Source organism: Periplaneta americana, chromosome 3 (assembly GCF_040183065.1).
Source record: "Periplaneta americana isolate PAMFEO1 chromosome 3, P.americana_PAMFEO1_priV1, whole genome shotgun sequence".
NCBI lineage: Eukaryota > Metazoa > Arthropoda > Insecta > Blattodea > Blattidae > Periplaneta > Periplaneta americana.
This window is the reverse complement of record NC_091119.1, coordinates 44,793,638-44,812,178: the sequence shown is the minus strand read 5'-3', so window position 1 is coordinate 44,812,178 and position 18,541 is coordinate 44,793,638. Positions and strand designations below refer to the sequence as shown.

Here is an 18,541-nt window from a genome sequence, read left to right as displayed (position 1 = left end):
CAGTACTCTGAGAGATTATACATAGGTTGACTTTTTAGTTCTGGCAACTATTTTTTTTCTCTCGATACATAGCATACTTAACATGGTTCTAAGTTTTACAAACCTTCAATTTAGTCACCAGCATTGCGGAAGCGGTTGGATCCCATTGGCACTGCCTAATCTGTTGATGGTGCGAATAGAGCGGTCGGTTACCTGTAAAACATCTTCAACTGTTCGGAAGCAAATCCTGCGAAGTGGGTCCTTCATCTTAGGGATTAGATGAAAGTCGCAGGGACTTAAATCCGGAGAATATGGCAGGTGATAGAGCACTTCCCAGCCCCAGCGATTGAACAATTCAGACACAACGCCTGCTGTGTGTGACCTAGCATTGTCATGCAGAACGATGGGTGGGTTATCCACAGAGTGTTGCTGTTTTCTTCTCAGAGCTGCTTGCAGATTGTTTCGCAAAACGAATAGTAGTACTCCGCATTAACGTTCTGCCTTGGGGGAACGGTATGCTTTAAGATCACACCATCCCAATCATGGCAAGAATCAACATAGCTTTCACATTGGTGGGATCTGCCAAACTGTAGTTTTCGTGGTGACCTGTGATGGCGCCACTCATCCGATTGATATTTCAGCTGAGGTTCATAAGATCTGGCCCAGATCACATCAATTGTAATGATACGCTGTAAGAAGTCTCATAGTGTTGCAAAAGAGTTCGAGAAGCATTATATCGCTGCCATTTCTGCATGTCCATTAAATCATGCAGAACCCATTTTGAGGCAATTTTCCGCATTTTTAGGCAGTTCTTCAGGATGTGAAGCACAGTCGAAGGTGCAATCCTATATCTTGCACTAACTCACGAATCGTTAAGTTCCAATCCGTCTCCACTAACGCAGACACAGTCTGTACACATGTTCGTCACTTACTGTACTGATGGGTGACCAGATTGAGGCATGTCCAACACACTTCTGCGTCCTTGTCTGAAGGCACTAACCCACCTTGCTACCGTTCGATAAGGTGACTCAGCCACATCGCAAGCCTCTTGCAGTCCTTGATGACATTGTTGTGCTGTGCGACCTCTGGCACATTGCATTTTTAACCAGCTTCTCTATTCCTCCTTCGAAAACATTGCAACTGTATTCTGCAACCGCTTGCTCACAACTGCTCGTCTTATTATTGTCACTGTGAACTGACATGGAGGGGGGAGGGCGAGTTCATTAGCTCTGAGGGAGGGGAGGCATGTAAGCAACCTGTGGTATAAACGATATTGCCTGGCTCCTTTGCACGGCAACGCTGCAGCATAGTTTCCGCTACTAAAAAATCAACCCATGTAGTATTGATCATTTTGAACAAGAAGACTCATAAATATATGGTCTGTACTGAATGGTTGTCGAGATAGAACTGTTTGAATGTAAAGCTTAATCTGTACAGTATATTGAATTTGGTACTGCCGATGTAAGTACATTCTAAGTGGCTTTGCATTGCCATGGAAACTCGTTTACATTTATTATGATAATAACATTGCAGACGTGCTTTTTAAGATGCTACTCAAGCATAGGATTTGTTGATTGTGTACGGCTTCTGCAATTGTAGTTCTACTGCTGTAGAAGAATATTACTTATGCTTTCCAAATTGCAAAATTCTTGATTGTGAAGTGTTTGCCACAGTTTTCAATACATGCGTGAAACTGGGAATGTTCTCAGTGCTCATGTGTCATCTGAATGAGGACGTCAACACAATGTGGAGGAAGAAGGGAATATCACTGTGGTCCAGCATAGCTCTGCTACTAGCACACAACGAATTTCTGCACATCTGAAAGTATCACGAACGTGTGTATGATGAGCAGAGCCAGAGCCATCTTCAGTTACAAGCCGGAGCATGCATACATTTGGCAACGCTGAGTGGATGCAAAATAAGACACGAGGTTTGATATTGTAGTGCTTGGGTTTCATTGTCACATGTACATTTTCGACATTAATTTTAGAAAAGTAAGTGGATATGATCAAGATTCAGAGTACTGATGTACGTGATTTATTATTTAATCTGAAATGGTATTTTGAGTTTCCGAATATGTAAGTACTTACTTACAAAGACTGTGCCACTTAAAATAACTTAAAAAAATTAAAAGCATACATGTTTTTCATTGATGGTACAAGAGTAACTAAATAAATACATAAAGAAATGTTACTTGTACGAAAATGTTGTTGTTTTCTAATGCCAGGTGTTTGACAATAGTCATTTGACCTCTTGCACTCCAACATTTTTCAGAGATATCATGGTCAGCGACTGAAGCACAGATTTTGAGGTGTTCCAAATCCATTTCTTGATTTGAATTGCACAATGAGCAGTTAGGGGATTGATATATTCCAATTCTATGCAGGTGCTTGGCCAAACAGTCATGGCCTGTTGCCAATCTAAACGCAGCTACAGACGATTTGCATGGTAAGTCGGGAATTAACTGTGGATTATGATGGAGTTCCATTTTTTTCCCTTGAGATTGTGTTATCAAATTTTGTTTGTTGAAGTCTAAGTATGTAGATTTAATAATTCTTTTCACAGAGTAACATGTAGATTTAGTAACAGGTCTGTAAGTAGCAGTGCTGTCATTCTTTGCTAAAGCATCTGCATTCTTGTTTCCCAGGATTTCACAATTGGATGGTATCCATTGGAATACAATTCTTTTATTGAGTGTTATTAATTGAGAGAGCATTTTAGTTATTTCTGCTGTTTGAGATGAAGGGGGGGGGGGGTGCGTGTGTGTTTTTTTTTCTTCGCATTGCCCTATTATTGGCTACAACTTGCCATTTTCACAAATCTTGGAGTGCAAGAGGTCAAATGACTTCATTGTCAAATGCCTGGCATTAGAAACAACAACATTTTAATCTCGTTCAATTATATGTCGTGCTTTTCTGTTTTGGTTTGACCCTGGCCAAGTGCCAATTAGCCTAAACTCAAACCAACAGTGTGAGTCTGTGCATCTTGAAATTATAGATGGTTCTGATACGTAGTAGGTATTTCGAATCTTGAGCAGAACTGCAACACTTCACAAAATAGGTGTTTACAAAGAACCACCTTGAAAATCAGGTGAGTAACTTTATTGGTACATATCGCAGGCGAGATCCTAAGTTTGGCTGGATCTCAAATCACAAGTAAGACTATAAAAATGTAGTTTATAAAATATTTTATATCTATCTAGAATAATCTAAATTACTTTGTCATCATTAACTGTAAAAATTACTAAATGCCGCAGCCATTTTATTTTCATTTATTGTCTTGTTTTTATCGCCAATACACATTTAGTTTATAATACATAAGCAATTAATGTTTGGTATGACCGCGAAAATAATTTCATTGACACACTTAAGTTATAACATTAATTTACACTGAAAATCGACATTAACACAAACATGTGCTTCTGTATTGTAGGTCTCCGCTTGACAATTATTTACAGTGTTGTCGACCCAAGGTTCTGGCACAGCGTGACGGAAGACTGCATCAATTTCACCTATAGCAAGTGCAAAATCTTCACAAAGGGAACAATGCCAAGCATCTACAATTATCTCTGGTTACATATCAGTCAATTGATTCGAGTAATACTATTCTCTGATGAAGGTACGTTCACCTATAATGGAATCTGTTATACATGTAACAATTTGTCTCCCAGGCACCAAAACCCACATGATATTGTGGACATATTTGCAGCATTATTAAATGACCACAGATAAAATATTTTACACAACTAGTGGGATGAGCTTACAGCTCTCGTGAAATTACAGAACTCAGTTATTGCCTTGTTCTGCAAAACACACTCTAGCGATAATAAAGCTCAGGAAAACATATAATTTGTCTTTCACGTGTTACATTTTATTACCTTTTAACATATTTCGGCCTGCTATTGGCTATCTTTAGAACTGGCTGTTGCTGATCTTGGCGCCTTTGGTTTTGTTTCCTGTGGGGTTGTGTATGTGTAGTGTAATGTGGAGTCAAAGAGTGTGTGCGTTCTGAAATTGAGTTGTGTGTTGAGAATTTCATTTGGATGTGTTTTTGTGTGTCTGTATATTTCATATTGTTCTAGTGTATTTAGTTTCTGGCTTTTTGGTTGGATGTGTAGAATTTCCATGTCTGTGTTGATGTCTCTGTAAGTGTAGTTAGCATTTGTGATGTGTTCTGCATATGTGGAAGTGTTTTGTAATTTTGTTATGGCTGTGATGTGTTTTTTGTAACGTGTTTGAAATGATCTGCCTGTCTGTCCTATGTAGAAGTTGTTGCGGGTGTTACATTTGAGTTTGTATTCTACACATCCAACCAAAAAGCCAGAAACTAAATACACTAAAACAATACGAAATATACAGAGACGCAGAAACACATCCAAATGAAATTCTCAACACACAACTCAATTTCAGAACACACACACTCTTTGACTCCACTTTACACTATACAAACACACCCTCACAGGAAACAAAACCAAAGGCGCCAAGACCAGCAACAGTCAGTTCTGAAGATGACCAATAGGAGGCCGAAACATGTTAACAGGTAATAAAATTTAACACGTGAAAGACACATTATACGTTTTCCGAAGTGATATAGTGTTAAAAGTTGTGTAATCATGATGTATAATAAAGCTCATATCCCACTAGTTGTGTAAATAACTATAATGGTGAACTAAAAAAACTTTTATTTTCTGTGACGAACTTGCCTTCCCACCTTTTGATTTCACAGTGATGCATTCTATTTCCTACCACCAGACCACCACAATCAAACACTGCTAAAAATTTTCAGACACGAACTGTACGCTCTCAGTTGCAGAACGAAATTCTGACAGTACAACTGTGTTTGTCTAGTCCGGAATGCAAACATTTAATTTATTATTGTAAAAAAATATATATATTAGTTTTTAATTTATGCTGTATGCATTACCGGTACTTCCAGAAACAAAGTGAAACATACCCAAGCTTCCAATTCGTGTAAGGCTAAGTCACGTAAGATAAAATAAAATTTCCCATCCTTAGATTGGGGTAGCCTCCCCCCCCCCCCCACCCTTGTCCCTCTGTGAGGTACTACTTTAGTATATCTTAATGCTAAGATAACATTCTATTCTGGTTGTAGATAAGTTGTTATACGTAGGCCTTGACCATGTGGGATTTCCTTATCCTTATTGTGTATGCTTAGTATGCAAATTCAGTTATCATTATGGACTCAATTCCCACAGTTCCTGTTCATATCTCCCAGCGGGTGCACGTTTCTTAATTCAACTCAGATCCATTCAAATGAGTATGTATACTACTCCACTCTAGAATGTAAAAGAAGGCTAATTTCCTGCCCAATTTGGCAGTTTGAGTAGGAATTTTTACATCTTTCATTCCGTTTTACTCTTGAAATTCTTTTGGATTTTATGTTTTCAGTTAGATTTTAAAGCCAGTTGAGCTAATAATGATACAATTTGCGTTTCATATTTATTTCAAACTTCGAGCTCTCCCTCATTTAGAATGATAATTCAAAATCTTTATTATAATGTTTTTGACTGAATTAATTGTACAACAGTTTAAGATTTTAATAATCCTCTTGAAAAAGATAATGTCGTTAATAATGAAATAATTATTGATTAAACAGATTATAAACAGAGTGTTTATGTTTACCAATTAACAATGTCGTTTGTTGTAATGAAGAAGGACTTTCAACAGTTCCAACATAAATTATATTAAACTTCAATGTGTGGTTTTCCTTCCCTGAATGAGCACACTCCAATAAATTTTACAAGATGGTGCCTGTGGCTGCTATCATCTGATATTGTAATTTTGTTGAAATTTTGTACTGATTGAAACACATCATGACTCCCCTCTTTTGTTTGTTGCAGAGAGGTTCCTGAAATGTTTTCCTGTGCGGTACCTGTTGTGTTTCATGTGTTTCACTGGCATTGTTCTCAACTACTCATTGAAGGCATCAATGTCAGTTGCCATTGTTGCAATGGTCCGCCACACATATGTACCTTATCACACTGTCAATGTGACTATGGAGAAGCTGGACATTTGTCCCATTAGGAGCACAGACATCACATCATATTTTCATGTAATAAGACTCATCTAAATGAGGGGTTGGAAAGCAATGGTGGATCGTTAATGTTTAGGTGAGGGGTTTGGACTTTTTCCATTGCTGGTTGTCACAATAAAAAATTAAGACACAACGATTCGAAGGGTGGTTCTCCCTTCGTCTTCATTTTTGTAGTTCCCCACCCCCTCATTTTGTGTGTCTTTCATCAATTTTTTAGCCACTTCACGCCCATCTTCTTCATTCCATTTGGTTTAGTGCCAACATACTGCTAATTACTTCGGGTTTTTCTTAATTATAATCTCCACCGAAGCCAGGAATCAACGATCAATCATACAGAATAGCTGTATGTAACGATCCCAACAGTAGGTTTTTTTCTCTTCTCTCCTTCCTTCCACCTGAAGAAGAAGGGAGAACCACTCTTCGAAACATTGTGTCTTAATTTTTTATTGTGACAACCAGCAATGGAAAAAGTCCAAACCCCTCACCTAAACATGTAATAAGACTCTTGATTCAAGTCCGAGTAACACATCTTGTGTTGATGACTCTCTCTGAGTTAAATTTACAAGGAGAAGTCACGTCAATGTTACATATCCTTTTGGGATTTTTTCGATGAAAGTACATGGCAAATAATTGTGCACATGTGTCCACTTCCTCTCGCTAGAAATTGTTTGTACATATTATATATATATTTTGATTATTCAGATATACTTTGAAATCCATTTTCTTATGAACAAAATGTTTTTATGTGAGCTGGTAACTTGTTATACTTTAAATTCATCCTGCTTGAAAGAATTCGTCAGGAGAATAGAATGCTTTTTGTGTATAATTAATTATTGAAACATACTTTTAAGTTGAATTGTTATTAACATTTTTTTATGTGAGCTGGTAATTTGTTAAATGTCTTTAACTCAGCATAATATATGCCCTTTCTGGTAACACCTAAGATTAGATTTGACAAATGAAAGTTGTTTTTCTGTCGTGTCTCAAAGTTCTGAATTGAGGAATTTGTTTAATAAAATAGTTTATTATAAAACAATCTCCTGAATTTACAGGTTGCCAAAAAAACAAGGTAAACAAAATTTACAATAATAATGGGAATAAAAACTTAATAGAACGGTCGCTCTTTTTCCGGCAGCCAATCATGTTGCAGGTCAGCTACATTTAAATGTGTGCATCTTGTGATTCGCTGCTGATGACGTTATGCACTTCCTAAGGCTCTATAAATACTTAATATAATTGCCCTCCATTTTGGCTCTTGCATTGGTGGCGCAGAAAGCACACAAGGAAGTTATTTGCCGCTCAATTATTTGCTCAATTACAGTGCGTTTGATTTATTATCATAATGTTTAATGGTGCAGCAAATAGATTCCTCAACTGGTAGCTCGGCAGCAGAAGAACAAAAATGGCGAATGATACTACCTGCCTATGACTTTATAGATCCTTCATGTCCTAAGGCATAAGCAAAGAGTAGGAGTCATGTCGGAAATAACAGCGACACGACTATAGGATTTAAGTGTATACATACAATAAATGTTGAAGAAAAAATATGAAATCAGAGATGAAAATAACATTTAAATGTTACCTCTAAAATTATTATATAAATTATTTTTTAATATATGCAAGGAACCTAATTACAATGATAATAATGTCTTTAATTTTGTTAGTGGGTAGTCCGAGACTTTTCCAAATGTCCACACAATAGTGTGGTATAGTGCTTCGTGCTTCCACCATAAATCCGAACACCTGTATCTCGCTTAGCTTCTATTTGGCTTTACAGTAGTCCAACATAAGCTCATAAATGCTCTTCTTGTTGTTCACTTCCTTAGGCTGACCTTTGTGATGTTCAGATGTAATGGTAGAGTCAAGGATATATCCTTTAGAACTATTTTCTTTAAAAAGTGGTTATGTCGATTCTACGACAACTACCATTAATGACAAGGCCATGGACTTCTTCATAAACGGAAAAATCAATTTTCTTAATTTCTTCAGCTATGAACGGTGGTACATGAGTTCCTGAGTAGTTCGCCATGAAAGATTGTTAATGACAATGTATTCACATGTTTATGAAAGAATTTGAACTTCCTGAAAAAGCAAGACTATATGTTCGAAACTCTAGCGATTATTCTAATTGATTTGTGTTGTAAAATAATTATACTTTTGTTATCATTAAAATGTGCATGAAACAATATACTGGTACCGTACATTATATCATAATTTAATGGAAATGTGCATGATTGCTGTCTAGAAGATATAGAAGGCCAGGAAAGGTGCGTAAGTTTTCAGTTAAGAAATTTTCTCTCATGGGTTCATAAAATTGTCGCCATGTTTCACGATATAAATGTATAGTGTAGTTATTTATAATTTGTTAACATCAATCAATCTTCTTAATGTATCCAGCTGTTTGCTGACAACATAAAGTCCACTATAGTCCACTGCAGTCTTTTCACTTGTTGTTTTTCACGAGAAATGAGGGGCATTTTGATCGGTGTTCATTGTAGATGCTTATTGCTAGTAGCCAGAGTTGGTGCATAGTCAATATATACTGCAGGGCTGTGTCTTCTGCAACTGGTACTGATGATTTTAATTTACTTCTTTTGTAGTTTATGGATGGACAGTATATAAGAATGTGTTCCAGATCTTCATCATGATTATTACACCACAGACAAGTAGGATTATCAGAAAGGTGAAGCGGTGTGTGTGACAAAGTGACCTGTTCTGGCTCTTGTTAAAAATGTTTGAACGTGTCTGGGCAAGTTATTGTACATTTCCAGGTCATTTGGTTTCTTTTGTACAGGCTGTAAAATTTTTCCTTTGTCAGAAGAGAGCCAATTGTTGATCCATAGGTTTGTAAAATGAGACTTTACTGAAGCAAAAGTACTGAATAGGGATATCACTTGATGAGGTCTTGGTTGCAAATATGTTGCCTGTTTTGCAATATTATCGACTTTCTCGTTTCCAGGTATACCACAATGACTAGGTATCCATTAAAATGTTATTTCCTTTTGGAGTTCTTTTAGTTTACATAGTTGTTTCTGAATTGGAATAATTCTATGTGCATATAAGTTTGGTACATATTTAATTATATTAAATATAGTCCCCTTGGAGTCGGTAAGTACGCAAATAGATTTTTCAGAAATTTGAGTAACACACTGAAGAGCAGCATCAATAGCTAGCAATTCAGTGTCAAGACTATAATTTGTTAACATAACGAACAATAGTAATATGCGTTACAAGAGCGGTATGTTGAAGTTTTCATGTTCGAGGAAAAGTTTGAAAAAGCGAAACATTATTTTGTGCGAAGATCGTTTATTACATACCTGAAAGAGGAATTTCTAATTAATTGCAATGAAATCTCCATCTTGGTTTCTGTTCAATGACGGCAAATTTGCAAAACAAAAATATCTATCTCCAACATTGTTGGTTTAAAATGTTTTCTGTGTTTACTGTACTCCAGCAGGCCGTGATATACGTCTGTCTTTTTTTTCCCCCAGTCTATGGAATCTTGTTGATTTTTTCATGGCTTCCTTAATGTTACTTGCATCACGAATGCAGTAACTTTAGTGGAGTTGTAGAGTTTACTTAATTTTTGCAAATATTTAAAAACAATAATTAACAGTGCAATTTAGGTGAAATTGCAGTGGTAAGTTTCCAATTTATAATTATTACTATATTGAACGTCTCTAAAAATAATATGTTAAAAGCCTAAAGCAGTAAAATCAATATGTCACTTAAGCGGTAAGAAGAGGGAAATTGTTATGTGTGTTCAGTTGGGAATACTGAATGTGGAATTTTAGACTTTCCGCGGATTGGTTTTGTACGGAAACCAAGCAAATACGCACGATCTCGCACAAAAATATTTTATTGCACTTACATGAAGTTTTCGTTTAATGTAATTATTTTGAAACTAGTTTCATAAAAGTACGTACTTGGTGCATTTTATATGCCATATTGTAAGTCAGATTCTACTATTAAGAAGGAAGGAAATGCGAGTTTTTATTTGTTCCCTATATATTCAGAGAAAATAGAGAACTATAGAAAAAGAAAAATAGAGAACTGTTCTTCCCAGACAGGAAGAAATAGGATCTCTTGGAAAAGGTACCATATAAATCAACTGGGGTTTGTAATTTAATTTTAATCTGCCATTATTATAAGCACAATAAAACAACTTCTTCCAAATAAAATGTTGCCATACCTACTGATTAAGCAGGAGATTTCCTGTTTTTCCTTTGAATCTACTGCTCTACTTCTTTTTTTGTCAAAAGTACGAATTTCTCCTTCGTTTTTGGCATGCTGCAGTCACCTGGTACTATGCCCGGATTTTAAATTTATTACAGTTTTTTATTATTATTCCATGTCTTACTTTTGCATCTTATACACAAGTCAAACAATGTTTTCATTCGTCTCCCCAACGAGCTAGAAGTAAGAATATTCTCCTAGCTCGTTGTGTCTCCCTGCTCATAACACGTCGCCACAATGATGCTTAAAGAGCAAGAACACGTGAAACAGTGAGAGAGTGAAGTGTAGGTAATGGTATTTTTGTGTTACATATCGTGCACAGTGATCTTTTAAAATGATTGAAAGTGTCCCAGCAAAAAAGAAAAGTAAATACTCCTTCCCAGAATTCTGTAGTGCTCGGGAAAACTGACACAAGTCAGTTTCCACAAACCTTTTTTGATAATTTATTGACAACTTACGGAACATCTGCTCGCTTGGAAAAAAATACATAAGTATTCCTCCCATTACAATAATTCATACAGAAAAAAATCAAATCGACATAAACCAGTGTAAGTTGTCAATAAATTATCAAAAAAGGTTTGTGGAAATTGATTTATGTCACTTTTCCCGAGCACTGCAGAATTATAAATCAGAGTGGGAATATTATGAACAGTTTAAAGGGTAGTTATGCAAAAACAGGAAAAGGGATAATTTTTCGTCTGTTGTAATCGCAGCTAATGCAGTATTGTCTTTAATATCATCTTTAAAATAAATCCCGTTCTATCGAAAATAATTTGTCAATATACAAAAACTCCTGATTAATATATTTTAATGCGAAACATTGTCAATGAGACATTACTGTGTAAAAACAAAATTGCATGTCTTACTTACATACGCTGAGTAAAGTTGACAGTAGTAATGTTTAGCAAAATTGGTCCATTTCATTGGTTAGGGATGTGCTATATAGCAATAAAACAGTAAACTCTTTCTTACAGTATACACTGTTTTGTAATTAATATTGTAATAAGAAGAGAAAATTAATGTTTAATTAATCTAATGTAATCTCCTGCTTTTTTCTATGGTTTTCTCCTGATATTCGTGAGTAGGTCATGGCAACACTGACCCAACTGTTGAGACTTTCCTCTCTTAAATTTCATCAGCAATGTAAACATTAGAAGCTAAACGTCCTTTGAGTATATGTGTTGCAACTTACAGAACGGAGAGTTTGACTGGGATGAGGCAACTCAAAGTCACATCATGACAGCATTTTTCTGTGGGTATGTGGCCACTCAGCTCCTGGGAGGCCGACTGAGTGAGCTGTATGGCTCCAAGATCGTGGTGGGACCTGGAGTCTTCCTGACAGGCATGCTGTCCCTGCTGAGCCCTGTGGCTGCGAGGTTGCACGTTGTTGCTTTTATCATCATGCGCGTACTTTCTGGAGCTGCTTCGGTAAGACTCTAGCCTATTGCATGTGCTGAGGAGTTACATCCTTGGATGTTCTTAATAAGTAGAGGGACAAAGGCGGGATGTAAGAATTACGATGTGTTAGGCAAGTCTTGCATGGAACACTTTAGACGAAAATAATTAAATTTTAAACTAGTGTGTTTATCTATAATGTAACAAAATGTGTTCTTCAGATTGCAGAATTATATAAAAAAAGATCATTTTCTAACCCTTACTATTTTACAAATAAATACATGAACTCTTTACACAAACTGGTTAGTTTTTTTTTTTAATAGAGATGACTTACTTGAGGAAGTAATAATGTGAAAACACATAGACCTTATTCTATCAAGTCGACCTGGTTGGCGAGTTGGTATAGCGCTGGCCTTCTATGCCCAAGGTTGCGGGTTCGATCCCGGACCAGGTCGATGGCATTTAAGTGTGCTTAAATGCGACAGGCTCATGTCAGTAGATTTACTGGCATGTAAAAGAACTCCTGCGGGACAAAATTCCGGCACATCCGGCGAAGCTGATATAACCTCTGCAGTTGCGAGCGTCGTTAAATAAACCATAACATTTAACATTCTATCAAAAAAACATTGCAATTTTTACTTTGCACTTTGCACTTTGCACTTTGCATTGCAAATTCTATTCTATTTCTGTTCAAATCCTCACATGACCTACATTGAATGGTTGATCTACTGCATTATTTATCCACATTTTATCTTATAAAATTCAGGCAAGCAAAGATATAAATTCCAGGAAAAGTTAATGTTTTATAATTAATAAATAAGTTTTTACAATGTTCAAAATGAAATTTACTTGCCATGATACATAAGACTCTTTACTGCAATATAAAAATCTTGCTGGCACAAGACGAATGGCTCCAGATGTGTACACCATACAATAAATGGCAATGAAAAAGACCAAAATATACATTCATAATAACTTGTTGACTTACACAATTCACAAGTCTCCGAAGAATGTACAAAACTCAAGACAACTTATTACAGACAAAAGATAGGCTACATGTTCATTCTAGATATATATATATATTTTTTTGTCTAAATTGAATTCAAGTAAGTATAGTAGATGTAACAAGTAGAAATCATTACCATACAACATATACTAAGAATGGATGACAACAGAATCCGTCTACAAATTTTGAATTACCAACCTGGAGGAAAAAAGAAGACTAAGAAGACAATAAAACATCTAACAGATAATTTCTTTTTGTATGCCAAAGCGGATCATGGTCTTGAATTGTGAAGAGTTATGACAGTTTGTTACCTAATGTAATTTCAAAACTGATAATTTTCAATTCATCATCATCGTTATCATCATCATTATATCATCATCATCATCATCATATCGTGTCCTCCTTTCGAAAGATCGATTCCAAATATGCCTCCATTCGTCTTTGTCTTCCCAAGCTTGTTTATTTCATCCCACTTGTATCCCCGTTCTTGTAAGTTCTTCTGAATTTGATCTAACCATCTTTCACGTGGTCTTCCCATTGGTTGCCTTCCTTTCACTTTTAAATTTAATATTCTCTTTGGCAGACTTTCTCTTTTCATTCTGTTAAGATGCCCAAATCATTGTAATCTCTTATTTTCTAATTGTGTTGTTAATTTTTCAACCTTCCGTTACTATGTACAAAAATCTGACTTAGATATGCGGGAACTATTATTAAACATAAAGTAATGGTACCCTATGTTCATCTAATTGTAGAAATACCTCCAAAGGTGCTATTGACTTGTAACAGTAGAGTTAAATGAGATTAATATGTTTTAATATTTCGTTTACAGGGTGTTATTATTCCTTCAGTACAAGGTATGGTCGCGAAATGGTGGCTTGTGAAGGAACGAACTCTAGTTGGAGGCATTATCATTGCTTGTGAGTAATGGAATAGTTGTATAATAAGTGTATGAGTAGTCCGCATGTGTCTCAAAGAATAGAGCTTTCTTTCATAGTTTAGCCTATTTCTTATTCAGTTTGAAGGAGTTTTGTTCAGATTATCTTTTTTGAGTTTGTATGGAAAAATGTTAGATTTATGAAGTAACAAGAATTCTGAGATAGCTCTTCAGATAGAGTGGCTCAGTGTCAGTTACACTGAAAAAAGTTATTGAAGTCTAAATTTAGACATCTTTTTTTAAATTAGGGCTCTCAATTGCAAATTATTTCTCCTTTACCATCATCTAATATTTATCCAGTACAAGTACTTTGGCACACATATAAGTGATAATTTACAGTCATTCTGTACAGAAATCAGAGGCTTAAAAATTTGTGGGTTAGGCAACACTGGCACTGAGCCACTCATTGTATCTGCATTCACTAATAATAGGAGATGTAAAACTACCCACTTTAATGTTGCCAATTTTATTTAAATAAATTCTCAATTAGAAAAATGCTTCAAATAAAATTTACAAAAATTAAATTAAGCATTCACTTTTCTTGATAAAAGAAAGAGAGGAAGAATCTCTGTCTGAGGTGTTGTGTTTTACTACAGAATTGTAGAAATGCTATTCGGGAGTTGACCTCTGATTGGCTGGTGAAAAACTTCAAAGTTATATATAATAAATTGCATACAGACATTACTTCTCTACATAAACGCCACCCAAATTCAGGCAGTTAGGCCTACACCTTCATCGAAGAACAGCACTATGAGGATACCCAGCCAGTTGTTGATTTCATCCATCAGATCCTCATTGTTTCAAAGCCTTAGGTAGCCGGCCAGAACTTCGTCTTGGTGCTAAGTCTGAGCTGTAAGGGGAGTGGTCTTAATCTCCCAGTTGAACTGGTTCAATAAAGCCTTTGTATGAGTGTGGTGTGGAGCCGTGCATTGTTGTGCAGGATAATGACTCTCTTGATGAGCATCTTGCGCAGTTTGTTTTGGATCAATTTTCAAAGCTTCTTCAGCATTTCATAATAACCTAGGACATTGGTTCCTGGTACATGAATTTCCATGGTTCTGAGTCCTTCTTGAAAGAAACAAAATCATAGCATGCACCTTACAGCTGGCTGGATTGGTAGTGATAGGCTCAATTTTTATCAATTACTACTCATGCACCACTCATTCAAATGGGTGGCAGGTTGGTGTACAATGGAATATGATTTATTGATGGTTACTATACATGCATTGTGTCGCAATGGCAATGGGTTTTTATCAGTCAATCAGAGGTTGGCATCTGAAAAACCCTCGTAACATACCAATAAAATATTATTTTAAATACAAAAGAACTTGCTTTTTAATGTTCACTCCGTGGATCTCATTTACTAAAAGAAATTTCCATCCATTCAACAACAATAAAAACAATAATCATAACAACAATAAAAATAATAATCATAATAATAATGCCATACTTGCCTGTTTACAGCCTTGCCTGTGAGCGTTATAATATCTCAGAGCATGTCTGGAGTTATGGCAGAGTTCGGAGGTTGGCCAATGATTTTCTATGTTTTTGGAGGCCTCTCAGTGCTGTGGTGCATCCCTTGGATATTCATAGTATATGACACACCCGAATCACATCCTTTCATATCTACAGAAGAGAAGTCCAGCATTTTAGCTAGCATTGGATCTCAAGAGAAGGTTGGAATTTTGTTTTCTCATAGGACTTATGCCATGCATGACTATTGATGTCATTCTGAAGGCGTGTTTGTATTATACGTACTGTCTTTTTTTAATTAGATTTCAGATTATTTAGGACATGGGCGATGTTATGAGCTCCGAAGTTTTCGTGGTGTGTGAAGTATTATACAGAATGATTCAATAGGTAAGGTTAACCGACAAGAAGGTACAAGTATTATTGATTATGTTGTTCAAAGGACAAAAGTACATTGGTGTTTACGTTGCAATAAGTGAAAGTCTCAGGAATCTATTTCACATCAATAAATTTAAGAATGCAGTTATATTGTCAGACTCCAAAGCAGCTATTCTATCAATAGTCTCTAAACACACACCTTCATCTCAAACAGCAGAAATAACTAAAATGCTCTCTCAATTAATATCACTCAATAAAAGAATTGTATTCCAATGGATACCATCCCATTGTGAATCCTGGGAAACGAGAATGCGGATGCACTAGCAAAGAAGGGCAGCACTGCTACTTACAGACCTGTTATTAAATCTACGTATTACTCTGTGAAAAGATTTATTAAATCTACATACTTAGACGTCAACAAACAAAATTTGATAACACAATCTCAAGGGAAAAAATGGAACTCTCTGCATCATAATCCACAGTTAATTCCCGATTTACCACGAAAATCGTCTGTAGCTGCATTTAGATTGGTAACAGGCCATGATTGTTTGGTCAAACACCTGCATAGAATTGGAATATATCAGTCCCCTAACTGCCCATTGTGCAACTCAAACCAAGAAATGGATTCAGAACACCTCAAAATCTGTGCTTCAGTGGCTGACCATGAAAAATACCTTTGAAAAATATTGGAGTCCAAGAGGTCAAATGACTTTATTGTCAAACGCCTGGCATTAGAAAACAACAACACCAACAACAACAACATTGGTATTAAAGTATATTGCTACTATATCACAGATACAGTAAGTCAAAAATTTCGTCTGAATTTACAGTCTTTGTATTGTTATTCTTTGCAATACTTGACATTCAATGCCCTTTAATGTAACAAATGCTCAAAAATGGTCTCCTCGTGCACACAAGCATGCCAGGGCACATCCTCTAGCAGCAATTTGCACAACTTCCAATAGTCCGGTCTGCCCATGTTTGATGCAGCTCTATCAATTTGTTTCAGTAGAACATCTATGTTGGTAATCTCTGTGACATACCGATACACTTTTTCTTTTATATAGCCCCATAAAACTAAAGTCCAGTGGCATTAAACCAGGGTACTGTGTCATCCAAGCTGCAGAACCTTCTCTCATAATTCATGACTTTCATACTCCATTGGCAAGTCTATCGTGCTATCAAAAAGGAGTGTGTTATATGGAAGTAAACATTTTTAATAACCTTCCCATGGATATAAAAAATCAAACTCAAAACATAAGATAATTTAAGACCAAATTAAAGAAGTACCTAATTTCTAATGCCTTCTATTATGTAAGTAAATTTATGACATTCAACAATATGAATATTTCTGTCTTGTATTAAGTATTGATACTAACTCCTTGTGTTGTACTAGTAGACTATATTGTAAAACTCTTCTGTATATATTTCAACTAAACTGTGACTATAATTAAAACTTTGTAGTACTATTAAGATTTTTTTACATATTCCATATTCTAGCTGTGAAGCAATGTTCGAATACCATGGAATATAAATAAATAAATGAATACAATACAGTCTATCTGGATAGTAATCATGCGACCACTGACATACGGGCATGTGAAATACGTCGGTGCATCACTCAGTTGATATCACATGTCCTGACGCATATTTTATGGTACATCATACGTGGGCTGTCCAGAAAATAAGATTCCCTGAAGCTGTTTACAGAACGAAAACGCACTTTGATTGGAAAGATTTATTGGAACAGATACATGTACAGTAATATTGTTGAACTATTTTGGAACATATTCTCCACTAAAAAGAGACATTTGTCATGCAGTGGGATCAACTTTTGTATCCCTGTATTGTAGAAGTCTGCCGCCTAAGATTGGAACCAGTGTGTGACCGCCGTCTGCACCTCTCTGTTGATTCCTCGGTATAACAAATGTCTCAATTCCGGTGGGAAATATGTTGAAAAATAGCTCAGCAATTGCTGTATCAGTTCCAATAAATCTTTCCATGAAATCATGTTTTTTTTTCTGTAAATGGCCCTAGGGAAACTTACTTTTTGGATACGCCTCGTATATCAATGTGTTCAGTGTTTCTTGAAGGAAATGGAGATAATGGATACCTCATATTTTATCTGGCAACAGGTATGGAACAATTAAATTACAGCCAATAATTCCTGCCTAAATTTTGATACTGAATCAGTGCTAGAATGAGGAGGATTGTGTAGCACGAGGATTCCACCTGCCCATACATGCAAATTATGCAAGTTCTTGACACAGAATATACGTGAAAAGGATGTAATTCTTGTTAATTCAGTAAATGCCAAACTGATGATTGTGACAAATCTGTTGTGTTGAGTAATAATTGAGGACTCTACATGATCAGTATTAAGAAGTTCGATCTTCTGATTCACATTACCATCAGGATGATAAGGACGTCCAAGATGATGATGTGTTATAGCATACCTATTTCTCCCTGCTTTCAGTGCAAGGCTTGAAAACACTGTTGTTCAGGTTGCTGTTGATATGGAAATCATATCACATATTTTCTCTCAGCATCAGCAGCATTACCATCACATAACCCTTGAACATAATGCGTTGTTTGATACTCTGCATTATTAAACATTTCAAACCACTTTTGAGCTACTACGTTGAAACTGAACTTATGCCTGTTCTCATCAGGGCTGGGCAGTATTTGAAATACATTTGTATTTCGTAATTTGTAAGGATTTTCGAAAGTATTTTGTATTTAAGTATATAAAATTGATGTATTTTGTATTTCAAATACTCAAAATACTTTCTTCTTTTTCTTCTTCTTGTCCTTCAAGATTTAAATATGAAGAATGAACTTTTGTCTTATTTGCCTATCCATTTCAGAGTGATAGCCATACACTTAGTTTTCTTGCCACAACTGATTTCCTTAATGACATAAATAAATTTCCAACAGCATCAAGGATCTATCTCCCCACACTTGCTAAATGTTCAGCATTATGGAATGCGTTTAGGAGATCCAAATCCTCAGAAATTATATCAGTTGTCTTGAAATATTCATTAAAATTTCCTTGCCCAACTCGATGGAATTCTCTTTATGACTCAATC

At 35.8% G+C, this 18,541-nt stretch overlaps 1 protein-coding gene across 2 annotated transcripts in view; it reads left to right on the top strand.

Moving 5' to 3' along the window:
- The first annotated feature begins 3,392 nt into the window (after nucleotides 1–3,392).
- LOC138695978 (putative inorganic phosphate cotransporter) overlaps nucleotides 3,393–18,541 on the top strand; it is a 35,238-nt gene continuing 20,089 nt past the window's right edge. Inside the window, exons 1-5 of one of the 2 annotated variants that reach the window (XM_069820409.1) lie at nucleotides 3,393–3,597; nucleotides 5,840–6,051; nucleotides 11,464–11,697; nucleotides 13,500–13,587; nucleotides 15,069–15,280. In XM_069820409.1, coding sequence (XP_069676510.1) covers nucleotides 3,393–3,597; nucleotides 5,840–6,051; nucleotides 11,464–11,697; nucleotides 13,500–13,587; nucleotides 15,069–15,280 — 951 coding nt within the window. Of the gene's footprint in view, nucleotides 3,598–5,205; nucleotides 5,257–5,839; nucleotides 6,052–11,463; nucleotides 11,698–13,499; nucleotides 13,588–15,068; nucleotides 15,281–18,541 lie in introns of those variants that run through there. The other variant, XM_069820410.1, reaches the window with a different exon arrangement.